General features: G+C 48.6%; 9 protein-coding genes across 9 annotated transcripts; 2 read left to right on the top strand and 7 right to left on the bottom strand.

The window, feature by feature from the left end:
* Window positions 1-1,151: 1,151 nt before the first annotated feature.
* Window positions 1,152-4,863, bottom strand: BKA67DRAFT_594140 (kinesin light chain; the record flags this gene model as incomplete). Its single annotated transcript, XM_046105021.1, has 7 exons — window positions 1,152-1,302; window positions 1,497-1,801; window positions 2,471-2,695; window positions 2,750-2,925; window positions 3,067-3,390; window positions 3,437-4,063; window positions 4,119-4,863. 7 exons carry the CDS (start codon window positions 4,861-4,863, stop codon window positions 1,152-1,154), a joined length of 2,553 nt encoding a protein of 850 aa, XP_045955153.1.
* A 2,633-nt stretch (window positions 4,864-7,496) lies between these two features.
* BKA67DRAFT_648651 (uncharacterized protein) lies at window positions 7,497-8,570 on the bottom strand. Its single transcript, XM_046105992.1, has one exon. It carries the CDS (start codon window positions 8,264-8,266, stop codon window positions 7,853-7,855), a length of 414 nt encoding a protein of 137 aa, XP_045955152.1. The 5' UTR covers window positions 8,267-8,570; the 3' UTR covers window positions 7,497-7,852.
* A 1,114-nt stretch (window positions 8,571-9,684) lies between these two features.
* On the bottom strand, window positions 9,685-11,863 carry BKA67DRAFT_575444 (glycoside hydrolase superfamily). Its single transcript, XM_046103501.1, has 2 exons — window positions 11,843-11,863; window positions 9,685-11,785 (listed from the first exon to the last, which is right to left on the bottom strand). Exon 2 carries the CDS (start codon window positions 11,704-11,706, stop codon window positions 9,712-9,714), a length of 1,995 nt encoding a protein of 664 aa, XP_045955151.1. The 5' UTR covers window positions 11,707-11,785; window positions 11,843-11,863; the 3' UTR covers window positions 9,685-9,711.
* A 761-nt stretch (window positions 11,864-12,624) lies between these two features.
* Window positions 12,625-14,133, bottom strand: BKA67DRAFT_521904 (betaine aldehyde dehydrogenase; the record flags this gene model as incomplete). The annotated part of the gene is made up of 1 exon (XM_046098326.1): window positions 12,625-14,133. One exon carries the CDS (start codon window positions 14,131-14,133, stop codon window positions 12,625-12,627), a length of 1,509 nt encoding a protein of 502 aa, XP_045955150.1.
* A 1,070-nt stretch (window positions 14,134-15,203) lies between these two features.
* BKA67DRAFT_538663 (GMC oxidoreductase) lies at window positions 15,204-16,909 on the top strand (the record flags this gene model as incomplete). The annotated part of the gene is made up of 2 exons (XM_046100498.1): window positions 15,204-15,450; window positions 15,501-16,909. 2 exons carry the CDS (start codon window positions 15,204-15,206, stop codon window positions 16,907-16,909), a joined length of 1,656 nt encoding a protein of 551 aa, XP_045955149.1.
* A 186-nt stretch (window positions 16,910-17,095) lies between these two features.
* Window positions 17,096-19,294, top strand: BKA67DRAFT_575440 (major facilitator superfamily domain-containing protein). The gene has a single exon (XM_046103500.1). The coding sequence runs from the start codon at window positions 17,417-17,419 to the stop codon at window positions 18,971-18,973; it is 1,557 nt and encodes a 518-aa protein (XP_045955148.1). The 5' UTR covers window positions 17,096-17,416; the 3' UTR covers window positions 18,974-19,294.
* Window positions 19,295-20,688: 1,394 nt separating this feature from the next.
* BKA67DRAFT_369403 (extracellular metalloprotease) lies at window positions 20,689-21,958 on the bottom strand. Its single transcript, XM_046096476.1, has 3 exons — window positions 21,188-21,958; window positions 20,935-21,073; window positions 20,689-20,886 (listed from the first exon to the last, which is right to left on the bottom strand). Exons 1-3 carry the CDS (start codon window positions 21,860-21,862, stop codon window positions 20,792-20,794), a joined length of 909 nt encoding a protein of 302 aa, XP_045955147.1. The 5' UTR covers window positions 21,863-21,958; the 3' UTR covers window positions 20,689-20,791.
* A 969-nt stretch (window positions 21,959-22,927) lies between these two features.
* On the bottom strand, window positions 22,928-24,223 carry BKA67DRAFT_369394 (pre-mRNA-splicing factor cwc24). Its single transcript, XM_046096475.1, has one exon. The coding sequence runs from the start codon at window positions 23,960-23,962 to the stop codon at window positions 22,940-22,942; it is 1,023 nt and encodes a 340-aa protein (XP_045955146.1). The 5' UTR covers window positions 23,963-24,223; the 3' UTR covers window positions 22,928-22,939.
* Window positions 24,224-24,232: 9 nt separating this feature from the next.
* BKA67DRAFT_575434 (uncharacterized protein) lies at window positions 24,233-24,907 on the bottom strand. Its single transcript, XM_046103499.1, has one exon. The coding sequence runs from the start codon at window positions 24,538-24,540 to the stop codon at window positions 24,277-24,279; it is 264 nt and encodes an 87-aa protein (XP_045955145.1). The 5' UTR covers window positions 24,541-24,907; the 3' UTR covers window positions 24,233-24,276.
* Between the last annotated feature and the right edge of the window lie 545 nt (window positions 24,908-25,452).

Here is a 25,452-nt window from a genome sequence, read left to right as displayed (position 1 = left end):
GCGCTTACCTAATGTATCATTTGCGCTGACGATACATAGCTAAACGTTGTCCATTATATTGACCCGGCATTCTTAGTACTATACAATACACACCCTAGCGAAATCAGTGTCCTACAGTACAATACATACAGTACCTCTAGGTACCTTAACCCGAAATTGTTAGAGGCTTAGTTTATACTTGTCGCATCTAATGAAGCAGTGTATTATAGTATTTAAGATAGCAACCGCCAAGATACTCGCTGTTCCCCACTTTCTTCATGAAAACCGTTCACTTACAGCTGTTAGCGGGATGTCCCAATCTCGCATTCTTAGTCGATTCATACATACCAGATACAGAACATCATTGGCAGACTACCTGAAGTTTAATACAGTCGAAAATGAGATTCAATGTCTTATAGCTGCAAATAAACAAGGGCGTTAAGGGTTGATAGCCGGAGTGCATAGGTGCCAAGAATGGAATCACTAGCAAACTTGCTATCAAGAAGAGACGATGGTCAGTCTTTAAGTAGAGCATTTGACGATAGTATACCCTACCAAAGTCGCAGAGAGCAGTGGGCAATAGGCGGCTTGTATCGGTCAATCAAATTAAAATAACTGATATTATTGCTTCTAAACTTTTACCATTCTTCTCATGTATTGAGACCAAATTAAAACCTGAATACGCATACTTCGGCTCGTATACTCCACTACAAACGACTGACGCAACCGGGGGGCTTTATAACTACACAGCCGTCCAAAGACGGGCAACTGGTGATATGCTAAATATGCTGGATATGCATAGTCTAGCCTATCTAGCAGTCTATGTGGGGTTGAACGAAAGGGGACACACCACAAGCACCACAAACTAGCCAGTTTGACACTTCTTACAGAGTGTGCGAATAGATGAGTGTGGGAATCACAAGGCTCGGAGAGTGTGTGAAATGCCCTTTTGAATGCATCTCGGTGTCCGGTCTTGTGAGCTTTTATTGGCGTCACCGCACCTGCTTCAGGTTAACATATCATCTCTAAATGTAGAACTTCAATGAGACCACTCACCCGGTAATCTCCTGTTTAAGTCTAGCAGAGTATATTGCAGCGATTGGGTATATCTATGCGAAGGCCCAAATAATGCTCGAGACCCAGCATAAGCGCGCTTATATTGTGTCTTGGCCTCAGCTAATTTGCCTTGATCCCGTAGTAAGGTCCCCAGACACCATAGAGTATCGATCGCTGGTCGATACCTTATAATATTCCGGGGACACATGGCCTTTTCGTACCCTCGAAGCGCCCGTAGATACATCTCCTCGGCCTCGACCAGCTTGTCTTGGGTTTTGTAGAGGTTCCCTAGGTTATTAACGGTGTTAAGTGTTGACGTGTGATCCGGTCCCCACGCCTTTTCGTGCCCTCGAAGCGCCCGTAGATACATCTCCTCGGCCTCGACTAGCTTGCCTTGGTCAGCGTAGAGGAGACCTAGGTTGTTAACGGTGTTAAGTGTTGACGTGTGATCCGGTCCCCACGCCTTCTCGTACCCTCGAAGCGCCCGTAGATACATCTCCTCGGCCTCGACTAGCTTGCCTTGGTCAGCGTAGAGGAGACCTAGGTTGTTGACCGTGTCGAGTGTTGACGTGTGATCCGGTCCCCACGCCTTCTCCTTCCCTCGAAGCGCCCGTAGATACATCTCCTCGGCCTCGACTAGCTTGCCTTGGTCAGCGTAAAGGAGACCTAGGTTGTTGACCGTGTTAAGTGTTGACGTGTGATCCGGTCCCCACGCCTTCTCGTACCCTCGAAGCGCCCGCAGATACATCTCCTCGGCCTCGACCAGCTTGCCTTGGTCAGCGTAGAGGAGACCTAGGTTGTTGACCGTGTTAAGTGTTGACGTGTGATCCGGTCCCCACGCCTTCTCGTACCCTCGAAGCGCCCGTAGATACATCTCCTCGGCCTCGACTAGCTTGCCTTGGTCAGCGTAGAGGAGACCTAGGTTATTGACCGTGTCGAGTGTTAACGTGTGATCCGGTCCCCACGCCTTCTCCTTCCCTCGAAGCGCCCGTAGATACATCTCCTCGGCCTCGACCAGCTTGTCTTGGGTTTTGTAGAGGTTCCCTAGGTTATTAACGGTGTTAAGTGTTGACGTGTGATCCGGTCCCCACGCCTTTTCGTGCCCTCGAAGCGCCCGTAAATACATCTCCTCGGCCTCGACTAGCTTGCCTTGGTCAGCGTAAAGGAGACCTAGGTTGTTGACCGTGTTAAGTGTTGACGTGTGATCCGGTCCCCACGCCTTCTCGTGCCCTCGAAGCGCCCGTAGATACATCTCCTCGGCCTCGACTAGCTTGCCTTGGTCAGCGTAAAGGAGACCTAGGTTGTTGACCGTGTCGAGTGTTGACGTGTGATCCGGTCCCCATGCCTTCGCCTTCCCTCGAAGCGCCCGCAGATACATCTCCTCGGCCTCGACCAGCTTGTCTTGGGTTTTGTAGAGGTTCCCTAAGTTGTTGACCGTGTCGAATGTTGACGTGTGATCCGGTCCCCACGCCTTCTCGTACCCTCGAAGCGCCCGTAGATACATCTCCTCGGCCTCGACCAGCTTGCCTTGGTTAGCGTAAAGGTAGCCCAGTTCATAAAATGCCCATGCTAAGTCTTGCTCGCTACCTTGAATCGTAGCGCAAGATCGGATCGCATGTGATAGAAGCCGTCTTTGAAGTAGCCAGAACTGAGCCTCGTCCTGTGACGGAACGCGTGCAGCTACGCACTCTACGGCAAGCTTAGCTAGGCGCACATCCCGGTCTTTATTGACTATGTGAATGGTCCAAGCGTGTACGCAGCTATGAATGCTGTATCCCCTTGACTCAACTAGATCTGGAGTTATGATGTGTAGCTCGACGAACCCGTAGTCATGCAGTGTGCCCATAGCGCTGTTAAATTTCAGCTCGTCGGTCAGCTCATATGTCCACGCTAGTTGCCGAGAAATTTTCACATCTCTGCGATCCTGGAGAGTTCCATGTGAGCCAGTGACCCTTCTAGGGCGGAGAGCAGCTCGAAATCGTGTTTGGATTTTTCGAAGCGCTGATGGCTTCCTTGCTAGATCGAACCGACCTTCCCTATCGTCCATACCATTAGGCTGAAGAAGTTCAAACCATATGTCTTCGTTATCAAAATATGCCCACCATCGTAGTAAATGAGCTGCGAGAGAGTTTTGCTTCTGGACTTGTTCATATGAGAGCTGCCACGTCGAGCAGAGTGTACGGTCTTGGTATGAACCAAGGCTTGGCGTGCTTACGTGAAGCCTTGCCCATGATTCTTTGTATATGCGAAGATAATCATCGAGACCGATTGCAACGCGCCTTAAATATGCGCCGGCCGTGGCAAGGGCAAGAGGAAGTCCATCAAGTTCCTTTACGAGCTTTCTGGCATCGATATCTGTAGTATTGATTAGAAGGGCTTTATTTAGGTTGTAGATTCTTACCATCTTGTAAGTTAGCTCGACCTGAAGTCGTTGAGAGGATTTCCAGGCCGTCGTTTATCGACTCAAGCTTCTTCGTTCGAATCGAAAAACCAATATTGATCTGTGATAACCGTGATGTAATAATAATCGAGCCTTGGTACGCTATAGGGAGGAAGCGCTTAATATCGATCCCACCATGGTCCGTGCGATCGGCTAATTTCGGATTGTCATAGTTATCGTATACGAGAAGCCACCTATTGTTGCCCGGTAGACTTAACCACGCCTTAACGGCTTCGACTACCTCTTCGGCGTTCTGTTGAGGGTCTAGTCCACTCAAATGGCTCGCATTAGGATGTTGTTGTAAAATTTGCCTTGCGACTCTGCTAAAGCTCTGTTGTATTGAGGCTTCGTCCTTGAAATTGAACCAGAATATGGCGGAATACTCATTTCGATACCGTTTGGTGTATGCGACGGCGAGCTGTGTTTTACCAATGCCGCCGAGGCCATGGAGGGTCACGATGCGGCGGCTTCCGTCCGAGCTTAGTGTTCTGCGCATCTCTGCTAATTCACCCTCTCTCGCGACGAAGTGTTGTATTTCGGGAACGTCGGACAGACTAAGAGTAATGGAGAAACCTTCCCTTTGATTTCCTAGATAGGCCAGGGTTTAGCACGCCGAGTCATCTGGGGTTAATACAATCCTCACCCTGAGTAGCCTTTTGGACCTCCTCTCGTAGCCGCTTTCGTGCGTTTTCTCGCCCTTCGCCATAAATAAGTGGCATGTACACGTCAAAGATCCCTAAAAGTGAATACGCCATGTCCTCTTCATATTTTGTTTGACGATTAACAGCCCATGCCTCTCGCTCCGAGACCGTAAAGTCGGATAACGAGGCACCTCGGAGAGGCTTTATAGGAACATTGGTAACATCGCAGATTTGGAGCTCCAGAGATCTTTTGTCACCTAGCCAGAACCCTTCCTTCGAGTAGAAATCGACTGTCTTCGGCGCGATGAGCTCCTGAAGTGTCCAACCACGAGTAAACCATTTGCTGTTTCGAAAGTCCGCCTCCCAAGGCGTCGTGGTTTGTTGTGGACCGGATACTACAGTCCTGGAGACATCTGCGAGATAGACGTAACATCGTTTCGCATCGCGATACCATCGGAACATGCTATTGATCGCAGTCTGTAGCTCGATGCTATCAGACTTGTCGATACAACAAGTGTCCACCCAGAAGTACTGTATGCCATGCCGTCTCGCTTGCTTAGCACAGAACTCGATTTTTTCGTAGCCGGGTTTGTGCTGCCATTCGTCTTCTGGTCTCGCTAGGTCGCCGAAGACTACCTCGTTTGCTCCCCATGTGTGGGAAAGGATCGCGTAAGGGGGTACATCCCCGGCAGGGAGGTCTGGGGTGAGGTTATATTTGCCCGTGTCGTCGCGCTGTAAAAGCCGCATCTTATATTCTAGAAGTCATGCGGAGCAGCGTTTCGCTAGCACAAGGGAGCATCTATAACCGTAAGATCTTGGTTAAGGGGATGAAAGCAGCATTATTCCGCTGTCGCAAACGACACTAATTAGTCAGTCTGGCCTAAGGCTGCGGATGCGGGGCATAGCTATAAGCTCAGCCGCAATCTTGGGTTATATACAGAACAAAGAGAGCCCGCTAGCGTAACTAGATTACTATAGGTCTTAGCGCGTGCCATGGTTCTCGCACCTGAAGGCGCATCTTGCTCTAGAATGCCTCTAATAATGTGTAGTTGTGTTTTTGATTAGCCCTGGATTTTGCGTTTACGAATTGCCTTAATTTTAAGCTTACAAGGAATCCAAGCGTTAAAATTCTCCCCACTATTTGCCGTTAGTACGCACAGCTAACCGTTACAAAGCTAAGGTTAGTTGGTTATAAATTTAAATGAACCCAAATCTGTGGCAATATGGATGACTATAGATGTCCACAGTGTACGGAGAGCACTCCGTACACTAAGGCGACGAGCTCGTGGATCACCGAACTTGGGAAGTGGTGATCACGTGACTAGGCCAGTGGGTATATGCCCATTTTCTGTACACCGATATTCTCTTTTGTACTCTTAGACTTCTATATACTACTTGACAGTACTTATACTATCATTTCACGCTTAGAGCGTTACACCTGCGATCCCATGCTCAGGCGAACACCGTATTCACTATCCTATGCTCTAGTAGATTTAGGCTCTTCCTTTCAGTGCATTACACCAGACCTTCACTACAACAGTCCTCTATATCAACTGTAGAATCTGTCATAAAATCCCACTCTGTTTCCACCTACTCTTGTCGCATTTTCTACCTCTTTGACATTCAGTTCTAAACACTATAGCCCCGAACTTGGCGACATCAAAACATCGACAAATACATGACATGGTTCTAAGTAAAAACTGACTAATAAGGAAATTGCTAGGACAATCCTTATAATACGCGTTCTATTCGCGCTATTCTTTTGAATCTACAATGTCACGGAAGCACTCGAGCACTTGTAAAGGCCGCTAGTCGGCCGCGAACTGTCTCTACGCCTATGCTACATGCACTATGCGATTATCTTGTAGTCAAGTCGAATCTATACCTCGACGAAATGGCCGTCTTTCTGTATGACGAATTCAAGACCCTAGTATCCACGCAAAACATTAGACGGGCGTTAGCCTTAGCGGGGTGGACTAAAAAAGCTGCCCGACGTGTAGCACAACAGCAAAACGCAAATTCACGGGACTATTATCAGTATAAACTTTTGGAGTTAAAATCTTACCAGCTAGGTTACATCGAGGACGTCGATATCAAATTCTCTTTGCATACACCTAAGAAGGGATCCTCTTTTAGCGAGTGCTACAAGGATCTATAGATGGTGCCATTTTTAAGGACTTTATCGAGCAGCTCCTATATCACTACGGAAGATAGCCCGAGCCGAGATCTGTGCTAATCATGGACAATACTTCGATCCATCGATCCGATAGAGTAGCGCAGATATGTGCTACAGCCAGGGTTAAACTGCTTTACCTGCCCCTATATTCGCCCGATTTTAATCTAATAGAAGAGTTCTTTGCGGAGCTAAAGGCGTTCGTTAGGCGTAATTGGCAGATATTTATTAACAGATCATTCCCCAGCTTCACAGAGTTTCTCGAATGGTGCGCCGCAGACTCAGAAGGATTAGTCGAACGCCTGATTGCCGTGCTTAGGCTGGTTTCTTCTTATCTGATTAGAGGATCGTAAATATCAGCCTGTAATCGTGTTGTTTTCGGCCTTCTTTTCTAGCTTATGTGCAGCACCCACGTGGCGCTAGAGCTTAATCACGATCTTTCAATAGCTTTCAACCAATCGCTTCACTGCCGCCATGCTGTTCTCACTAATCGGCTGCTAGAGTTCTATACTATAGTTGGTAGAACTATAACTAAAGTTGACCCACATATGTAAAGTTGTACATATAGTCTACCTACAGTATGTATATGTGCAGCTTGTTAGGCCAGTCGGGAAAGTAGTGGGGCAAACTTGACCACAGCCTCGGTGGGCGTCTCTAGGTGAAGATAGCTACAGAAGCTTGTACTGACATAGCAGTGGTTACCATGTTCCTCGATGAAGCGGGCACAGATAAGATCACATTGCAAATTAAATAGCATTTGATCATAGAACTTGAGATTTTACATCATGATCATGCCTGACACAGTTGCGCTTGTTCGCCTTGTATCTATTTCGTGCTGCCCACAGCGGCCCTTGGGTATAGAATTTCATCATGGTCTAGTGCACGGTTGATCTCTCTCAAGATATTCCACAGTTCTCTTTATAAAAGATATCCTGCCACTGGTCTGCCTTGAAATTGGCCTCGTACAGATAGGCTCCTCCGTCAAGCCTAGTAGCTACAACTTCGACCATGACAACATTGGTCAATGCGTCCTGGCGAGCAACCACATCAGCCCCAGGTGCACTGGAGCCCCACGTCTGCGCGAAGATACGATGCAGCGAAGTTCAACATGAGCACATGGGTCCACCCAAGTCCTGGGTAATTGTAGTCAGGCTTCAGCAGAATTCAGTTCCTTTTTTCTACTACAAGACAGGAACTTCTTCGAATCGTCGACGTGAGCTTCCACCCCCTCAATGCGAGAGCCAGTTTCAATGATGACGATAGTTTTGTATCCTGTTGCGTGCCTCGGGACGTAGGGTTTGCGATAGTTACTGCTCCGTGCTTAGAGAAGTAAAGTTCTAGTCCTGACGGAATAGCCATTTTGCATTTCGTGATTTCTTGTATCATCTTTGTTCATATGACAGTGACTGCGCGGTGCCCCGTACCGCAAATCGCAGTATTCCCGAAAAATTCATGTCCAAAACCCAATGGCTTCGCCTTTTCCATCATCCTTTTCCCCAAATGACCGTTGCCAAAACTCCATGCTAAACCATGCTTTAAACAAAATATCATAAAATGCGCGCCTCAGTTGGCGCGTCTTGTGTCCTGAGCGGGATGTTGGGTTTGTAGCTTCGTAGCTAGAAAAGGTCTCTCAAATACCACGGTTGGTACCCTGTCCGGTGATACTGGCTTCATTTCTTTGCAGATGACTGGGTCATTTTGTCGGATTGAGCCTGAGCGCGACGAGGCAGGTGAGGATTTAATCGACGGGTTGTCCCAGTCCAGCGATTGCCCCGGTGGGTTTGGCCATGATTTCTCGCTGTGTGGTGTCTCAAACTTATTCGGGGAGATCTTCCGCGCAACATTCCTCCAATACAAGGCCGCCAGTAAAATCAGACCTCCTATGAGTGTGACTAAGACAATGCTGACAACAATTCCGGTGATCAAGGCGCCGCTGAAGTCTCCAGCGTTTGTCGAGTTGCTGCCCAGGTCTGCCATCTCGATGTGTTGCTATGTGTTATAGTATGGCATGAATCTTTCAAACAAATCCTCAATTTGGGAGTAGTCGTAAGAGTGAAGAAATTTGCTGCATAAAAGCGTTCCGGCACGGCCATGGTTATAAAGTCGAAAAGCAGCCGCGTTCAGTTAACATGGCTATACGTAACGGTAAGATCGTTCGTCTACGTTTCGTGTCCAACGGACTCTGAAGTCGTTGAGCGGATATCTCACGATTCGGTCGGTCTATTCTCAGCCAATGCAGCCTTCCAGCCGACGCCGCGCTCTAAAGATCGACACTTGGTGCTGTTTCAGGCAATATTGATTGGGCAGCACGAACGGCTTGGCGTGAATGAGCGCGCGAATAGTGGATACCTGAGACTGTAACTCGCACCAAATCCCGGCACGGATTGTGGGGCGTCTCATGATGTTGCGGGGAGCTTCAGCGGCTATAAAACCAACATTGTCGGGAGACCTATTTTTGTTAAAGCCCAGACGCGACTTGCTTGCAAAGCTGTTGGTGGAACGGTCTCAAACATCAGATGAATTTGCCAGCGACGTTTTGTCTCGGTCGAACTCTCACGGTTCAGATAATTAAAGAACCTGCTTCGTCACTCAGTGGAGAGAGTACTTCAGAATGCGCAAATCCGAGTCTCGTAGACCGACAGATACAAATTTGGGATTAACCCAGTCTCCATTCTGTGAGAACTTTTCTAGCGACCAAGTTCCTCGAGGAATTTCGAAGCTTTCATCTTTACTACATACATATTTGTCTCATTGCGTAACCCGATTGTGACCGTGCTTCCATCGTAACGTCTGCTGTCTGTACGAAACTGCATATCTCTTTGGTATGACAAAGGACACCTACACTCGTCACCTACTTGAGTAACAGTGGTACTGAGCAGTAGTACGGCGATGACGTTAACCCGTGTGTTGCACGGTATTTGCTGTTCGAATCAAAGGTCGATCTCGAAGAATCTGAAAATTTGACCCAACACAAGCTAAAAAGTGCGAACGTTACACAATGTATCTCGACTATTGGCGCACCATTCCTCAGTCAAAACACGTTAGGCGCGCTGACACAGGGAAAGGCAACCATTGAATCCACGGAAGCAAAATTCGTAAGTGTTAAGAAGCGGCTGGCCATTCATGGCATCCTCTGAAGGTAGATACCTAGGGACGTGGAACCGAGGGATATGCAATGATCAACAGGATTTTGAACTTAGGACTCATCAGAGACCTCTAGGCATAAAAATCAAGTATTTGAAGGCTTGATGGCCAAACTCCAAGTCCTCATGACTGCTCATTGTTTTGCCATAACCTCACCTCCCGGAACTTTCAATGTAATAAGAGAAGTATATGTCGCCAACTATAGAGATCACTTTTCACATCCAGAAGTTGTAGAATATGTAAAATAAGGGCAAGTTTATATTTTTGTGCAAACAGGTTTATCTGACAATGGTGCCCACTTGCTCTAGAGTCAGAGGATTCCCAGTTCTATGGACCTCCAGCTTGCCGCCCTTCTCATACCTCCAAACAAAAATCTGGTCTTGTATTGACCACTCGCCTTCGGAAACCGTCGCTTCTATACTCAGTTTCTTAGAGCCATCAGATTCTCGGTAATGCAGCCATGGTAGATACACAACGGCGTCACCAGGCTCTTTAGATTTTATCTCCAATGTGAACGCACCAGATCTCACGTCGAAAGACATAGACAGAGGCTCACCCACGAGTGACTGTACATAAGGGCGGCACCAAGCCGCCGCACCTCTGAAGCCGAAGAGCATTGGGTGGGTTGGGAATGAGCCTGTCTCCTCGCAATATATAGACAAGTCCTCTCCATTCCAATGATCTCCCCATTCATGGCTGTTTACAGCTGAATAAGCCCAGAGCGTGTAGTTGAGTAGATGGTCATCGCAACCGCTTAGGATCGCATCCATTGCTTTGATCTGATCCGTATAGTCGCCGTCATGATAAGCCTTCGAGTCGTCGAGATTGAAAGGAATGCCGGTCTCGCCTAGGAGAGTCGGCGTCTTCGCGTCCTTCGCCAACTCTCCTATCTGGCTCGAGATGAGCCTCCTAACATTGTCCTTGCCCACGCGAAGACCAAACACCTTGGACCTATAGTGTCCTCTCAGAATCCCAACGACGTCTGCATTCCACCTTTCGTGCCAGTGTTTCTGCATGATAGTCAAACCGTCGTAGTAATGAGGGCTATACGCAGTCAAGGGCTCGTCTCTCGGTGGCGGCGGATCAAAAACGCTAGGCTGGGTAAAGACAATAGACTTCTGAGAGTAATCCCGTATCGTCTGAGTCCATTGCTGATGGAACTCCTGCCAATAAGATGATATGAAAGACAGCTGGCCATTAGATTGGTTCTCTTTTTTTGTTGCAGCGTAGGATGTCTTTGGCAACTTGGCAAAATAGTCTGATTTGTTGAGCTCCCCAGTTTCCAAGCTCCATACGCCATGAAGAGCCCAAACGCAGGTACCGAGAGGCCACTTTGAAGATCGTTCCCATTTCCACCTCTTGTCCTCCTGTTGCAGCCAACATGAATTCTCAGGCATAATAGACATCTTGCCCGTCTTGTGCGGACCAGTTGAGCCTAGTCTGAACTCATGCACCTCTTGCGGCATGCCCATTGACAGTCGCATGCCATGAATAGGTGTCGGGTTGCTTCCAAATTTTGCGGTGTCAGAGCGCTCAGATTTACTCAAATCTTGAAGCCCAATATAACCAGGCTCCGGCTCATTCATGCTATCATAAGCGAACGGTAGGTCTCCCAGTCGCTCAGCTAGTCGACCATATGCGGCGAAGTAATGCTTCTGCAAATAGTCTTGAATATTAATACCATTAATTTGGCACTTCGGGGCAAAGTCCCGTCCACCGAAGAACAGCGCGAATAATGTACATGTCGCAAGTCTGTTGTGATTCGTCGCCCACATCATCGGTGGCATAGATTTCGGATCTTTCTCGTCACTTTCCACAGGCCAGTCACAATAGCGAATGGCAGCATGGGTCAAGCCGAAGTTGTCGGGGTTTAGTCCGCATGCATGAATAGTCCATAACGGCGCCCCGCTACCACCAACGTGCCTTGACCAAAGATCCTGATGCGGATTGATGATAACCTTGAAGCCATGCTCGACACAGATCTGTAGGAGCTGTCGAATATATTCGATATATTCATCGTCGTAAATGCCGGGCCCTTCATGCTCTAGCGCCTCCCACACAACAGGCAATCTCAGGACATTGAACCCTAGCCACCGAAGCTTCTGCAAGTGCGCCGGGGCCTCTTCCAACTTGAGGGGAGCCCCAATATATGAACAATTAGCGGCATCTTCCAATGATTCGAGTCGATATGTTGGTCGGGTCGGTGGGAATTTGGCGTCGGCCAAATTGACACCGCGTAGCAGAACGGTGCGACCGGCCTCCTGGAAATGCATACCGATTCCAGTCTGTGCTTCAAGCCAAGAGTCCCTTGGAGTTCGCTGGGTAAAATAGCCTAAAATGATGGACCAACCAGTAAGTCCTACGCACCCTGCTGCAAAATGCTTATTATAGTGATACTAATGCTTGTAGAAATTTTTACAAGCGAAGCAATAATTGCATACTATAGAGAAATCAGGTTCTTCATGCTGAATTTTGGTGATCTCATGACGTCAACAAGCATGTCTTCGATCTGTGTCAGTCATTGCGCTAATCAAGCCTCCCATTTGCCATTTCAATGTCTTAGCGGGTGCCTCAGTGGAGCTCTTTTTTACTATGTATGAAAGAATTATAATAATCAAGTAAATCTATACAACCTGACGAACAACGACATAGTAAGAAGAAACCTTTAATGCAGGCAGACAGTAATAGAATTTATATATTCGATTATTTCGCAGACATGTGTAAATTTACGCTTATCGTTTAGGATCCGCGTGCAGAATGCTTACTTCTCTGCGCAGCCGTCGAAAACTTTTCGAAAATCCCTCTCATATTTTAGGGGAAACTCTTCGAAGGAACAGTGTCTATTTTGCGGCCGAACAACGAAACAAGAGGTTCACGGAGCTGAATACCGAAAACCACAATTGACTTGAACAGAAAGAAAGAAAAGGAATAGAGAGAGGGGAGATTACAGGAAAGAGTTCACTTAGTGAATCTCAACATTTTCAAGCAGTGAATACCACGAAATTTAAATTTTCCTGGTGGCCTGACAAAGCAACAGGATGTCCTCTCTGACATGTTGTACGCGTTGCTGACCCGATTGTGTCCATGCCGAACAACAGAATCTTATAGCAGCTTGTCAGGGCATCAGAGGTTCAGGATTGTATAATCAAATGGACAGAAATGTTCATATGCTGCAGAAGAATACGATGTATTTACAATTTTGAGAAAACTGTGGCTACACTGCCGCCCATCTCAACAAGTGTGCTTTTGTTCCTGACCCATGCTTCCAACCCGCGTCTTCCGTTTTCGACGCCGACACCGCTTTGTTTCCAGCCGCCAACCGCCATCTCCGCAGGCGACTCGCCCCATGTATTAACCCAAGTGATGCCGGCTTCTAGTTGGCTAATGACCCGATGGCACTCGTTGACATCCTTGCCGAAGACACCTGCAGCCAGGCCAAGCTCTGTCGCATTTGCACGTCGGACTGCCTCGTCAACGGTGTCGTATGTGAGAATGGACATGACGGGGCCGAAGATTTCCTCTTTGACAATAGACATGTCATCAGTGCAGTCCGTGAAGACTGTAGGCTTTACCCAGTATCCCTGCTTAACCGCGCTCGGCAGTCCTTCCGGATGACCAGTACCGCCGCACAACAGTTTTGCCTTATCATCTTCGACACCGCGCTTGATGTGGTTTTGGACTTTCTCGTAGTGGGATTTGCTGCTAAGGGGCCCAAAGTTTGTATCCATATCGAAAAGATCACCTGCCCGCACGAACTGTATCTTCTCCTTGATTGTCTGCTCAAACTTTTGTTTCATTGATTTCGGAACGAACACCCTCGTGCCATTTGTGCACACTTGACCTGTGCTGTAGAAGTTTGCCAACATCGCGCCATCAACGGCCTGGTCGACATCGGCATCCGGAAGCACGATGACCGGACTCTTTCCACCCAATTCCATCGTAACGTACTTCATGCCGCCTGCAGCAGAGCCAGCCACCTTCTTACCAGTGCTGACTTGTCCTGTAAAACTGACTTTGGCGATTGCAGAATGACTTGTCAACTGAGCTCCAACTTGGCCGGCGCCGTACACCACATTGAATACGCCGTCGGGCAGTCCTGCCTCTTTGTAGATGCTTGCCAAGTAGTGTGCATGCAGCGGCGTAAACTCACTTGGCTTGTATACCATACAGTTGCCGGCAGCCAAGCACGGTGCAGACTTCCATAAGGCGATTTGTATTGGGTAATTCCAAGCGCCTATGCCAGCACAGACGCCGAGGGGCTCTTTGGTTGTGTAAACCCAAGCACTTGGCCGCAGGCGGAAAGACTCGCCATTTAAACCACCGCTAGAAACAAGATTGGCAAAGTACTCGAGGACATCAGCGCCAGTTACAATGTCCACTGCTGAAGTTTCGGAGAATGGTTTGCCAGTATCTAGAGTCTCGACCTTGGCTAACTCATCGTTCCTCTCTCTTAAAAGAGCAACTGCTCGCAGCAGGACACGAGCCCGCTCAATAGGTGGGGTGGCTGACCATGAAGGGAAAGCGGATTGTGCGGATTCAATGGCTTTGTTAATTGAGGCCTCGGACGAGGTGTGAATAGTGCATACCGGCCGAGCGGTTGAAGGATCGATTGTTTCAAAGCTGCCGGCCGAGTCCGATGGTTGCTGCTTTCCCGCGTAGAAGGTATGGCGGTCCTCTTCGCGGCGCTGTCCGGCTGCCATAATGAGAGTAGTTGATAGTCGGATGGGATTGCAGATGCAGATGCAGCAGAAACGAGCTCTTGCAGTTTGTCTTGATAAGAATCGTTCGACTAATGTAATAACCCCAGATCTGATAAAAAGAATTAAGCCAATGCGACGAAAGGATTTAACAGACAAGGTAATCGCTGCACAAGCTGCAACACAAGCTGACGACGGTTCAAGATCTAAAACCCCGCCACCCCAATTGTCTATCAGAAACTATCCGGGATACCGGCCACAGCGATGATAGCTTGACTTTTTGAGGCGAAGATATCCGAGGCATGCGGGAATTCAGGCGCTAACTGATAGCGAGTGGAGCGATCGTAAGAAGCTCAAGGGTTATCTTTAGGTAAAGAAGCGCCGGTTGATCTGGAGAATCAGGGGGGTAGCTCTTTATGTTTGGATCTACGTCATTGAATAATGGCCTGACAAATTGTAATGGATTTCGTGAAATATTCTAGCCTTGGCTTGGCGGTGAGGTGAGGAGATTCTTTTGTCTGTACAATGTACATACGAATACAGTACTCCGTACAACACGGAGCAGTGCGCAAAGAATACCGATCACGAGGTTCGGCTCCCTTACAATCAGGACATGGTAGCCCGGGCTGACCGCATCGCATTCTTCTAAAGCACATGGCTCGACTGTACTGGCGTCATGGCTAGGCCAACCCCAAACCCAAAATACCTGATACTGCGCCTCACATGCATCCGGTTAACTTTTTTTGTCCTCTTTGTCGCTACCAGTCAGTGATCACACGAGTCAAGGACCCTGCCTACAAGATACAGGTCGTCTTCCCCACCCCGGTCCTGGAAACAGAGTACCTTGCATCCACTTGGCGGCGTCTTGAAATTTTCTAGTGGACCGCCGGTGCTCTAGGGCGATTGTAGGGAATTGCCGCGTCAAACGCATCCGATCCCGATTTGTTCAAATACTAGATAAGCTGGCTGCGCGGTCAAAAGAAGCAATCATTAACGTTCCGACTGTCATCAATCGGTGTTTGTTTATTTGCTGTTGATTGATATCAAGTTGCTCATTATATATCCAAGTAAACATGGCTACCACCACCCAGCTACCCGTGGCTGACACCGAAAGGTACGACTATGTCATCGTAGGTGGAGGAACTGCCGGGTGTGTCATAGCCGCTCGTCTGGCTGAATACTTGCCTCACAAAAGAATTCTCCTCATCGAGGCTGGCCCAAGTGATTATATGGATGATCGTGTCCTAGATTTGAGACAATGGTTGAGCTTACTTGGTGGAGAATTGGACTACGACTATGGCACAATCGAACAACCAGAGGGTAAGTGTCTTAGTATTGTGAGCTGCTGACAGCATCTAACGGCTTTATAGGCAACTCTTACATTCGTCACTCGCGTGCCAAGGTCCTGGGCGGCTGCTCATCACACAACACTCTCATCTCCTTCAGACCTTTTGAGTATGACATGAAGATCTGGCAGTCACTGGGCGCCAAGGGCTGGACTTTCGATGCCATGGTGAAAGCCTTGAACAAGCTGCGAAACACAGTCCAGCCCGTGCACGAGAGACACCGAAACCAACTTTGCTTGGATTGGGTGGACGCTTGCAGCAAGGCACACAACATTCCAGTTCTTCACGATTTTAACAAGCAGATTACCGAGACCGGCTCATTGAAGCAAGGTGTTGGTTTCTTCTCTGTCAGCTATAACCCCGACGATGGTCGCCGATCTAGTGCATCGGTTGCATATATTCACCCTATCTTGAGAGGCGAGGAGCAGCGCCCTAACTTGACCGTGCTGACCAACGCATGGGTATCGAAGCTTAACGTTAAAGATGGTGTCGTCAGTGGTGTTGATCTGAAACTGCAAGATGGCTCACCAAGAACTATCACGGCTAAGAAGGAGACTGTTCTATGCGCTGGTGCTGTCGACACTCCTAGATTGTTGCTGCTTTCCGGAATTGGTCCCAAGGAGCAGCTATCGTCCCTTGGCATCCCGGTTGTGCACGACCTTCCTGGTGTTGGCGAGAACCTCCAGGACCACCCTGAGAGCATCATTATGTGGGAGCTGAAGAAGCCAGTCCCCGAGAACCAGACTACAATGGACTCAGATGCCGGTATTTTTCTGCGACGAGAGGCTCCTAATGCTGGGGCTAAGAAGTCCACCGCCAACCCCGATGGCATTCCTGATGGTGACATCGCTGATGTTATGATGCACTGCTACCAAATACCTTTCACACTGAATACTCTGCGATTGGGATACCCGGAGATCAAGCACGGCTACGCTTTCTGTATGACACCCAACATTCCTCGCCCGCGATCCCGTGGCCGCCTGTACTTGACATCGGCGGACCCCAACGAGAAGCCTGCTCTTGACTTCCGTTACTTCACCGACCCTGAGGGTTATGATGCCGCGACCCTTGTCTACGGTATGAAGGCCGCCCGTAAGGTTGCCGCTGAGGCTCCTTTCAAGGACTGGATCAAGGAGGAGATCTCCCCTGGACCGAAGCTGCAGACTGACGAGGAGTTGAGCTTGTATGCCAGAAAGGCTGCTCACACCGTCTATCACCCTTGCGGTACAACCAGAATGGGTGATGTCGCCACGGATAAGTTGGCCGTCGTCGATGAGAACTTGAATGTTGCTGGTCTCAAGAAACTGAGAATTGCTGATGCTGGTGTTTTCCCCACCATCCCTACAATCAACCCCATGCTTACTGTCCTGGCTGTTGGCGAGAGGTGTGCTGAGATGATCGCTGCAGAGGCTGGAGCGAACGCCAGGTTGTAAATGTTTTATCAGAAAAGCAACGAAGGGCCATCTAACCTACCCCACAATGAAGGTACGGTCTTTGCCTAGATTCACGAAGTTCATGGCTCGTGCGACGTATTGGATTCAGCGGCATTTTCATTCATGTATGGATATCTAGGCGTTATATGTAGGCTTTGTAAAATTGGAAATATTTTATTTTTGTCAATCACTTATATCTCATGATCCTTCACAGTATACCCTCGCTGCCTCGCCTATTACTGCTCGAGCTGGCATGGTGAACATCACATCATTGACTGTGCGATGGCGTGCTACGTGATAGTGGGGTTTTATCGGTGTAAACTGTACGCCACTGGCTGCGCTCAAGCTGAAAGACTTTGAGGCGTATTGAGCAGCAATACGAAATCAGTTGTTTCCGCATAAAACCCAACCATGGCACCTACAATCCGTCTCGTGGTGCTCTCACACCTCGCTCTCTTATAACAACTTTGCTACGAGCGTATCACTATCTTCCGTAGGGACCTCTTCATGGCTGAACTGAGCGAAAAAGAGGCTGCGGCCTCTGGCACCAAGCCTATCAAGACCCCTGATGACCATATCCCGGGATTACCAAGAGCGATCGAAAACAAAGTAGGTGCCGATGCGGCACTGGAGATGCTCAGGGAAACTGGCGGCTTGACCCAGCCTTTGGATCCAGAGCGCAACAGACGTCTTCTCCGTCGCATTGACTTTCATATTATGCCGCTGATCTGCACTGTGTATTTTCTGCAGTATATCGACAAGACAGCAATATCGTATGCCAGTGTGACAGGCCTCCAACAATCCACTGGACTGGTCGGAAACCAGTTCAACTGGGTTGCGTCGATCTTCTTTTTCGGACAACTGCTGTTTGAGTTTCCCACGATCAGACTGATGCAGATGTTCCCTCTGGCTAAGTACGTATCCGTCAATGTGACTCTATGGGGTACAGTTCTGGCGTGTATGGCGGCATGCAAGAGCTATGGAGGCCTTCTGGCGTGCCGCTTCTTTCTCGGCATGCTTGAGGCTGCAATCGTGCCTGCTTGGGTTCTTTTTACATCACAGTGGTATAGCAAGGAGGAGCAGGTCTTCCGTGTAGGAATATGGTTCTCGGTATGCGGTGCAGCACAGATGTTCGGCGGCTTCTTCGCCTATGGTGTGGCTATTCATGTTGGGGCGGACCCAAATGCCGCGTTGAAGGGCTGGCAGGTGATATTCCTGTTCCTAGGACTCTTTACGGCTCTTATTGGCATTGCATTTTGGTTCATCATGCCGGACTCACCCGCAGTAGCCGGGTTTTTGGACAAGGAACAGAAAGCTCTCCATCTCGAGCGTATCAGAGGCAACGAGCAAGGTATCGGGTCGCAAACCTTCAAGTGGGCGCATGTCCGGGAAGCACTTACGGATACAATGACCTGGCTCTATGCTTTTTGGATCTTCGCTGCCAACATACCAAACTCGATTGCAACCAGTTTTGGAAACATCCTGGTCAAAGGTATGGGTTATGGCAGCGAAGAGTCTTTACTCCTTGTGACGCCCCTCGGTGCCTGGGAGATTGTGGCACTTCTGGGCTTGACATATGGTGCAATGAAAACAAGGCAACGCTTGTACTTTTGCATTGCTGGTCATATTCCAGCCATTATCGGCGCAATACTAATGGCGACGACCGACCGCATTCCCGCGCTTATCGGCTATTACACGAGCGGTAGTATTCCAATTGGCTGGACGACAATACTCGGACTACAGAGTTCTAATGTGGCGGGATCAACGAAAAAGGTCACGGTCGCAGCCATAGGGACGATTGCTTACACAGTTGGGAATATCATATCACCGCAAACCTTCCAGAGTCGCGATGCCCCGAGGTATTTGCCCGCCAAGATCTCTATATGTATCATTTACTTCTTGATCACTATTGACCTGCTCATAATGCGATGGGTCTTGGACAAAAGAAACCGGAAACGAGACCAAGCGAAAGTGGCTTCGGGCGATGCATATAAAACGGAAGAGAACCATGAGTTTTTAGACTTGACTGACCTTGAGAATAAGGAGTTCCGCTATGAGTTGTAGCATTCAGTTACAACCAAATGTATAGTGGGTTGTAAACATCACTACAGTCACGTAAATACTCATATTGCACACGACTTCCGATCAGTCATTTCGGTAATTCCAGGAATCTGGGTCTCTTAAATAAAACCAATCAGGATGGAGGACAAGAGTACACCAACTGGCTATGGTCGAAGACTGGGCTTACGTCCAATCTTGCAGTGAACCACGATCTTTCAATACACGTTGTTTCCCACTGCTCAATCCTCATAAATTTGGTTATTTGTAATGCTCGTGCGAAAGGAATTTGAATTTATTGACTGTTGCACAAGATAAACTTAGCGATGTGGCTCATAATGCGGAAACTTTGGAGCTCGAAGAACCTATCTAACATTGGCCAGTATGTGACCTTTTCGCACAGATGGATATGCTTGGTGCTTGCTGTATCAACGAAAATAGCAGCGTTTAGTTACCAAGGGTCACTAGCACTATACCCAAGGGTAGTATTTCTAGAGATTGTATTCCACAAGCGTTGATGCTGCGATTTCTCATGGGTGATTTGTAGATTTGGTTAAATGTTACGACTTTCAGGCGGATTTGCCCGACCATATTGGATTGGAACGGTGTCAAAGCTTGTCTGAATATTTCCTAAGATTGTGTTGTGTAATTATATCATCCCGTATAAAGACGAAACTCCAGCCATTTGTTATAAGAAGAAAAATTGGAAGTTGAGATAATTGATAGGGATATTCAATATAGAGTCTTGATAGGATCATTATGTGGGGCTTTGATGATTCAACTACTCACTTCAGACGAAGTTAGCTCACTTTCACTTATCTACTCTCGCACCTTATCAGACTCATGCCACAAAGTTAACCATAATCCCCTCACAGCTGGGACGTATTGGTGAGAAACACAAGCTATGTCCCTGTTCTTGACGTTAATCATAGCATGGAGGCATTTCCCATACAAATGACCAGCCAGCATTCAGTACGATCCACTGCAAAGTCTTCTGTTCAACAATGAAACGGCGGTTCTAACAAGATTCCCTATTATTAAGGAGTATGTGAATATTTTGGGAGGTATACATTGTGCCTTAAAGAACGCATTCTCCTCAGTTGAGCACTCGGTAGGAACAACTGACATATTTAAGATCTCTATTAATCTCTAGAGAAGTCTTTGGAGTTTTTCAAGCCTGCAGCACTATCGTCTGGGCCTTTGGAGTCCGTTGACATTGATGGATGCCGTCCAGATTCATTAGAATAAGTGCCCTGGCCGTTCCAACACAATGGTCCATCGTACTGAAATGAGGCAGCAGTGGCAACCAGGATGGTCTTCAAACAGGCTGGTCTTGCAGACCAGGACGCTGTGGTTTGGTGTGTATTTGCATACTACCTTGCTCGAAGGTAAGCCACCCCTTTTTGAATTACGCCAGATAGTATCGGGATGATAGACCACCGCTATGTAATCTTAGTGTCCACAGAGCTATAGAAACCCACCATTTCTCAAAAGAGGAAAAAAAAATACTACTAATAGCATTTTCATAGCTCACGAGCCTAGTCGAAATAATATGGTATTAGGACGGTGATACGCTGCTTTGGTGACGGGAGAAGCTATACTGCAAGATTATTGTGGGGGATAAGCAATTACGTATGGGTCACACGCATTTGGGCTGTAATTGAAACTGATAAGTTGCGATTCTGATTACCGCTCCATAGCTGATGTAGAAGAATACTAAAGCTGTTTCTGTTCCATCATAGGTCGCAGCGTGCCCTAGCGCTAAGACTGTCTGTCGATAGACTAACAATACGAACCACAACCGAAATCCATCGTCAAAATTGTTCATTTCCCTGATCGGTAGGAAGTCCAAGCATTAGCCATCCTCGTCGCCTGACCGGCCGTGAACGAAGTATAACATGAATCATCAGAATAGTCCACTATTTGATGTTAGCATCACCTCTTGTCTAAACTGTCGCGAAACGTACTGTAGTTGTGAATAGGATCAACTCCGGTAATAGTAGGACAGCTATCCTTGCCAGTATCGCACCCATAACTTTCTGTGCTTTCCTGTGGTGTGTCTGCAATCATGTCGCCCTGGTTGCTGGTAGCACAGCTGTAGCCGGTCTGATCATGTTTTCTCAAGTCAGTCTTCTTCGATCACGACGTTCTTCAATCAAAAGGCCAACATGTGTATGCTTATACAGACGTCATAATCGAAGAGCTGGTTCTTGCACTTACGAAAGGGTGAAGCAAGCTAAGCCAATGCCCCGTCTCATGAACGGCAGACATGCCCAGGTTGTAATTAGTCATCTCTTGCCCGGGCATAGTCCCAGTAAACAGATGACACCCATCCTTGGCGAAATCCAGCGAAGTACTCGCCGGGACAGTAGCCAGAGGGAACGTGCACTGGCCCAGGGTGTCCGCAGGCGGGTTACTGTAGAAGAAGAGGTTGAGATCCGCGTACTTGGCGGACCGGTACTGCTTCAGGTAGTTCTGGATCGAGGCGCCGGCATTCCAGTTGGGGAAAATACCGTCGCCGGTGGCCAGGGTATTGTCCTTGATGCGGTCGGAGCCGGCGAGGACGAACTGCACGCCAGAAGCCGCGTAGGCCGTGTTCATGACCTTGAGCTGGGACTGGAAGAGGGCGTCCGAGGGGTACGTGCCGGAGACGGAGGTGTTGACCAGCGCGTGGAAGTAGACCTTGACGGAGATGGTGGCGCGGGTAGAAAGGGAATCGGAGACGAATGTGCCGTTTGAGTCGGCATCGGCAAGTGCTTGGATGGCTGCGAGTTCTTCGGTCGACGGCTCTGCGTTGCAACCAATCTGGCGGCCAGTGCGCGGACGATGTAAGGCAGAGGCTTGAGATAGAGGCAAGAGTGCCAGCGAAAGAACACTGAGGTTACTGAGACGCATAGTGGACAAGGTATGACTGAAGCTTTTCTTTCTCTTTACAATGCGGCAAGGACAACACGAAGAATTCTGGGAGCACACACTCGAGACTACAGGTCAGAGAAGTTGGTGTGAGATGTGATGATTGTAGTTGTGCCTGTTCTGGTTTTCTTTGTAGCTTTATATACATGATACGAACCACCTCGAGTTTAGGGAGATGCCCGTAACCATGACTTTGTCTCATCACTCTATCAATATTCATATCTTCCACTTCCAGGATCTTAGCATCTTACAGAGCTCTTACTCGTGGAAGACACAGGCGCAGCTTACCCATGTCAGTGACATGATGTTTGCCCGTCTGATCTGCGCACGCAAGCCATCATTTTCAATAGTGTCGTCGGATGTAAGATACACTTTCGGAAGGAGAGACAATGGCAGACTCGTCTTGTCAAATCAGCCTCCGGCTGAATTTTTAGGCAGGCCAGGCATGATCTCGTGATAGAACACTTAGGGATTGTGTGACTAAATTGCAATCGCGCCCATGTGCGGCTGCCTGACCAATGATCTGATCCCTGGCGAATCCGGTAGTTTGGCCCCATGCAGTTCAGCTTCGCCTCGCAGGCGCCTCTTGGACCCCAAGAAAGCAAGGGATAAGGTCCTGCGACTGGATTCTCTGTGTGTGCGCTTGGTTGGCTAATCGGAAGGATTACCTATACGTATAGGATGCATCCACAAGCCCACACCTACAACATGATGCGCTGAGTTTATCACTCGGCCAAGGTGGCACCTGTCGATCATTTTGAAACCCTATTCGACCTAGATAGTGGCTGGGCACAAATATTGAATCCTCTTTTCGGCTTTCATGACTTGTTCCGGTATCCGGGTTGTAAATCGACCATGGAGAGTCCAAGAAGTGGCTTACGAGTGTGGTTCGGAGATCGAGACTGCTATGCTTGGGTGTCGGCCGTATTCCTTACCCGCTCACACCTACACAGTGTTACCTGGGTTTTGCATGCAAGGACCCGCCCTAAGCAAAAAAAACCACCCAAAAATAAGCGATTCTCGGTTAGCATGTAGAAAAAGCGTCCGGATGCTATGGGATCATTTTCCAGTTGTCGCTTCTTCAGCGTCGGGATCTTCGCCAGCCTCGATGGCCTCCTGTCTCTTCCTCTCGGCTCGGGCCTTTTTCTTCTCGAGAAGCCTCTTCAGCTCTTTGGCTGAGTTAAAAACGCCGTTTGTCCCCGCACCACAAGCCGCACAGCTGGGGTCCTTCCTATATCGTTGAAGAGCGCATGGCTCACAGAAATAGTGTCCACATCTTGTCTTGATTGGGCTTCGGTAGTCCCCCTTGCAAATAATGCATGCGAAGGGGATCTTCTCGAGAAGAGCTGCATCGGCCTCGTCGTTGTCCTCCGGATTCCTTGCACGGTCCGCGCTAGCGACGACTGTCCCACCCACGTTCTTCTTTCCCTTGGTTTTGATCTCCCAATCGCGATCGAGCTGCCACCCCTGCGAATAAGCCTCACGGGCGTGGAGAAACTTGCAGTTGTCACCAAAGCCGCAGAAGCCTGTCTGCTTGTAGTCCTTGCACACATCGGGGGCGTAGTCGGTAACGGTGATGGTCCGGATGTTGGTTGGCGCCTTGACTGGACCGACCGTCCGACTAGGGGCGTCGGGATTCTTCTGGATGAATGTGGTGCGATTCGCCAACCCCTTGTAAGTGCCATCAGGTTGCTGCTGCTGTACACTAGCATCTGCGTCTGCGCCAGACTTGGGCATGGGTCTCGTCTTGCCTAGAAGGTTCGAATCCTCATCATACCAGTTGCTCTGCTTTGTGGCATCATTGGTGGAGGTGATGGGGAGGTTGCGATCAGCAGAGAAGATGGTCGCCGACTCATGATGGGAGGTGGCGTTGTTCTTGGAAGAGGCCGTCACTACAGCACTACTCTTCTTCCTCCGCTTTACCGGCTGTCCTTGCTCGTTTTCCGACGACGAGTAGTCTGAATCATCGCTGTCACTGTTGGCAGGGGGCGGAGTTGCTGGTCGCTTTCGAATGTTCGCCTTTCCTTTTCGACTCTTGAACACGACCGGAGCGACAGGTGCGTTCGCTGTGGTGTCTGCCATGTTGATCCTTGAAACAGGGAAAGCCTGGACTTGGAAAGGGAAGGAAGATGCTCAGTGGAGAAGAATGACAGACCACCACTCTTTTCTGCGATGTTATCGTTTCGAAAAAAGCAACGATGGAGTCCCGGATGCGCAAATTGGTCATTCAACTCAGCCTTCTCGAAGCGTGTCGAAGGTGTTGAAGAAGAGCTAAGGTTAGATGGGTGGGCAACTAATCGGGCTTAGCCTAGCTTAGCCTTGTCTGTCTAGAGTCGACGAAAGTGACGTATCCTTCATCCAACGACAACGACGACGAGTATGGAGACAATGCAATGCTACACTTCCACATGTTTAACACATGTAGGTATATTATTTGCTACGGACAAATACTTGAATTCCACCTTGTTATCAATACTAAACTCCGTACAGGAAGAGGTCCAAGGTCCCTTGGTTTCCTGCGGAATGCGTGGAAACGTTGGGGGAACGCTCGTGAGGTGAGGGGAGGTACGCTGTGCCAAACTTGCTCCTGTGGGTCTGGAGAAACGCTCTACCAAGCCAGTCGGCTTGTGGTGTGCTTGTCTATGTAGCACATGGCGCATTTTAGCTGGGTTCGTTGCAGAAGGACATGATTAACTTACGGTGAAAGAGTTGCCGAGCCAGCGGAACGAAGAAAAAAATCATGCAGAGCTGTCCATGTTTCCCAGGTTCAAGGAAATGTGCCCAGTGTACAGATCCGTCCTGTACTGTACGGAACTACGAAGGCGAGGTGGTTTGAGTGCCCGTGGGGTAGAGGTGGATTCCTGGACTCGGGGGCCCTTGCCTGGTTGCACCTGGAGCACAGTCATGCGTGAATTACACAGTGCAAAGTGCTCCACGTTTTACATAACCTGTAGGTTAGATATTTAATTCCAATTTAACAACAAGCACCTAGCCTCGGCGACGCTAGCAGAGGGGTTCTCTTGGTGCTAAAATTGGATTTCTTTCAAAACTTTATGCACAACACCAGGGACAAATGCTTCCCAATGAATCAAGCAAGCTCTCACAATTCGCATACAATTGTATAACAACAGCCCCTGAAGACCACGACGTTCTGCGTCAAGGCCCATGGCGAGATTGCTCTGCATCTCCATGAATCGTGTGCTAATGAGACTCGGCGGTTCAATTTGAAGCACAGTTCTGGGTAAACAAACCTCACATGTAAACATTCGCCGAAATTTCATCCAGGCCGTCATGTTCCGCCCGTCTGTGTGTCTCACTTAAAGAACTATAACAAGACGTTATATAGTCAACGTTAGTAATGCTCCAACTCGCACGACCAAGAGTCCCCAAGCATCCTGGCTGTGACTCGGTTGAGCGTGATGTGATGTTCAGCTTGAACAACAGACTCCAAGCCTAAGATCCTTGCCCCATCTTATTTGTGGGTGCCAGCATGGTCCTTGCTGATGGTGCCAGCGTTTAACAAAACACCGAATGAGGAAGTCGGATGGTGGCATTTTCTTCCTCTCGTCTAC

This window comes from Truncatella angustata (genome assembly GCF_020726525.1).
Source record: "Truncatella angustata strain MPI-SDFR-AT-0073 chromosome Unknown BKA67scaffold_7, whole genome shotgun sequence".
In the NCBI taxonomy this organism is placed as follows: domain Eukaryota; kingdom Fungi; phylum Ascomycota; class Sordariomycetes; order Amphisphaeriales; family Sporocadaceae; genus Truncatella; species Truncatella angustata.
The sequence above is the reverse complement of the archived record's forward strand: the minus strand, read 5'-3'. Positions and strand labels throughout refer to the sequence as shown.

Bases quoted from the DNA above. Each gene is read 5' to 3' on its own strand.
- BKA67DRAFT_648651 (XM_046105992.1), bottom strand. From the start codon at position 8,266: ATGGCAGACCTGGGCAGCAACTCGACAAACGCTGGAGACTTCAGCGGC.
- BKA67DRAFT_575444 (XM_046103501.1), bottom strand. From the start codon at position 11,706: ATGCATTTCCAGGAGGCCGGTCGCACCGTTCTGCTACGCGGTGTCAAT.
- BKA67DRAFT_575440 (XM_046103500.1), top strand. From the start codon at position 17,417: ATGGCTGAACTGAGCGAAAAAGAGGCTGCGGCCTCTGGCACCAAGCCT.
- BKA67DRAFT_369403 (XM_046096476.1), bottom strand. From the start codon at position 21,862: ATGCGTCTCAGTAACCTCAGTGTTCTTTCGCTGGCACTCTTGCCTCTA. The intron at 21,074-21,187 runs GTAAGTGCAAGA...AAACATGATCAG, and splicing joins TTAGCTTGCTTCACCCTTTC to ACCGGCTACAGCTGTGCTAC. The intron at 20,887-20,934 runs GTACGTTTCGCG...AACATCAAATAG, and splicing joins TGATCCTATTCACAACTACA to TGGACTATTCTGATGATTCA.
- BKA67DRAFT_369394 (XM_046096475.1), bottom strand. From the start codon at position 23,962: ATGGCAGACACCACAGCGAACGCACCTGTCGCTCCGGTCGTGTTCAAG.
- BKA67DRAFT_575434 (XM_046103499.1), bottom strand. From the start codon at position 24,540: ATGCGCCATGTGCTACATAGACAAGCACACCACAAGCCGACTGGCTTG.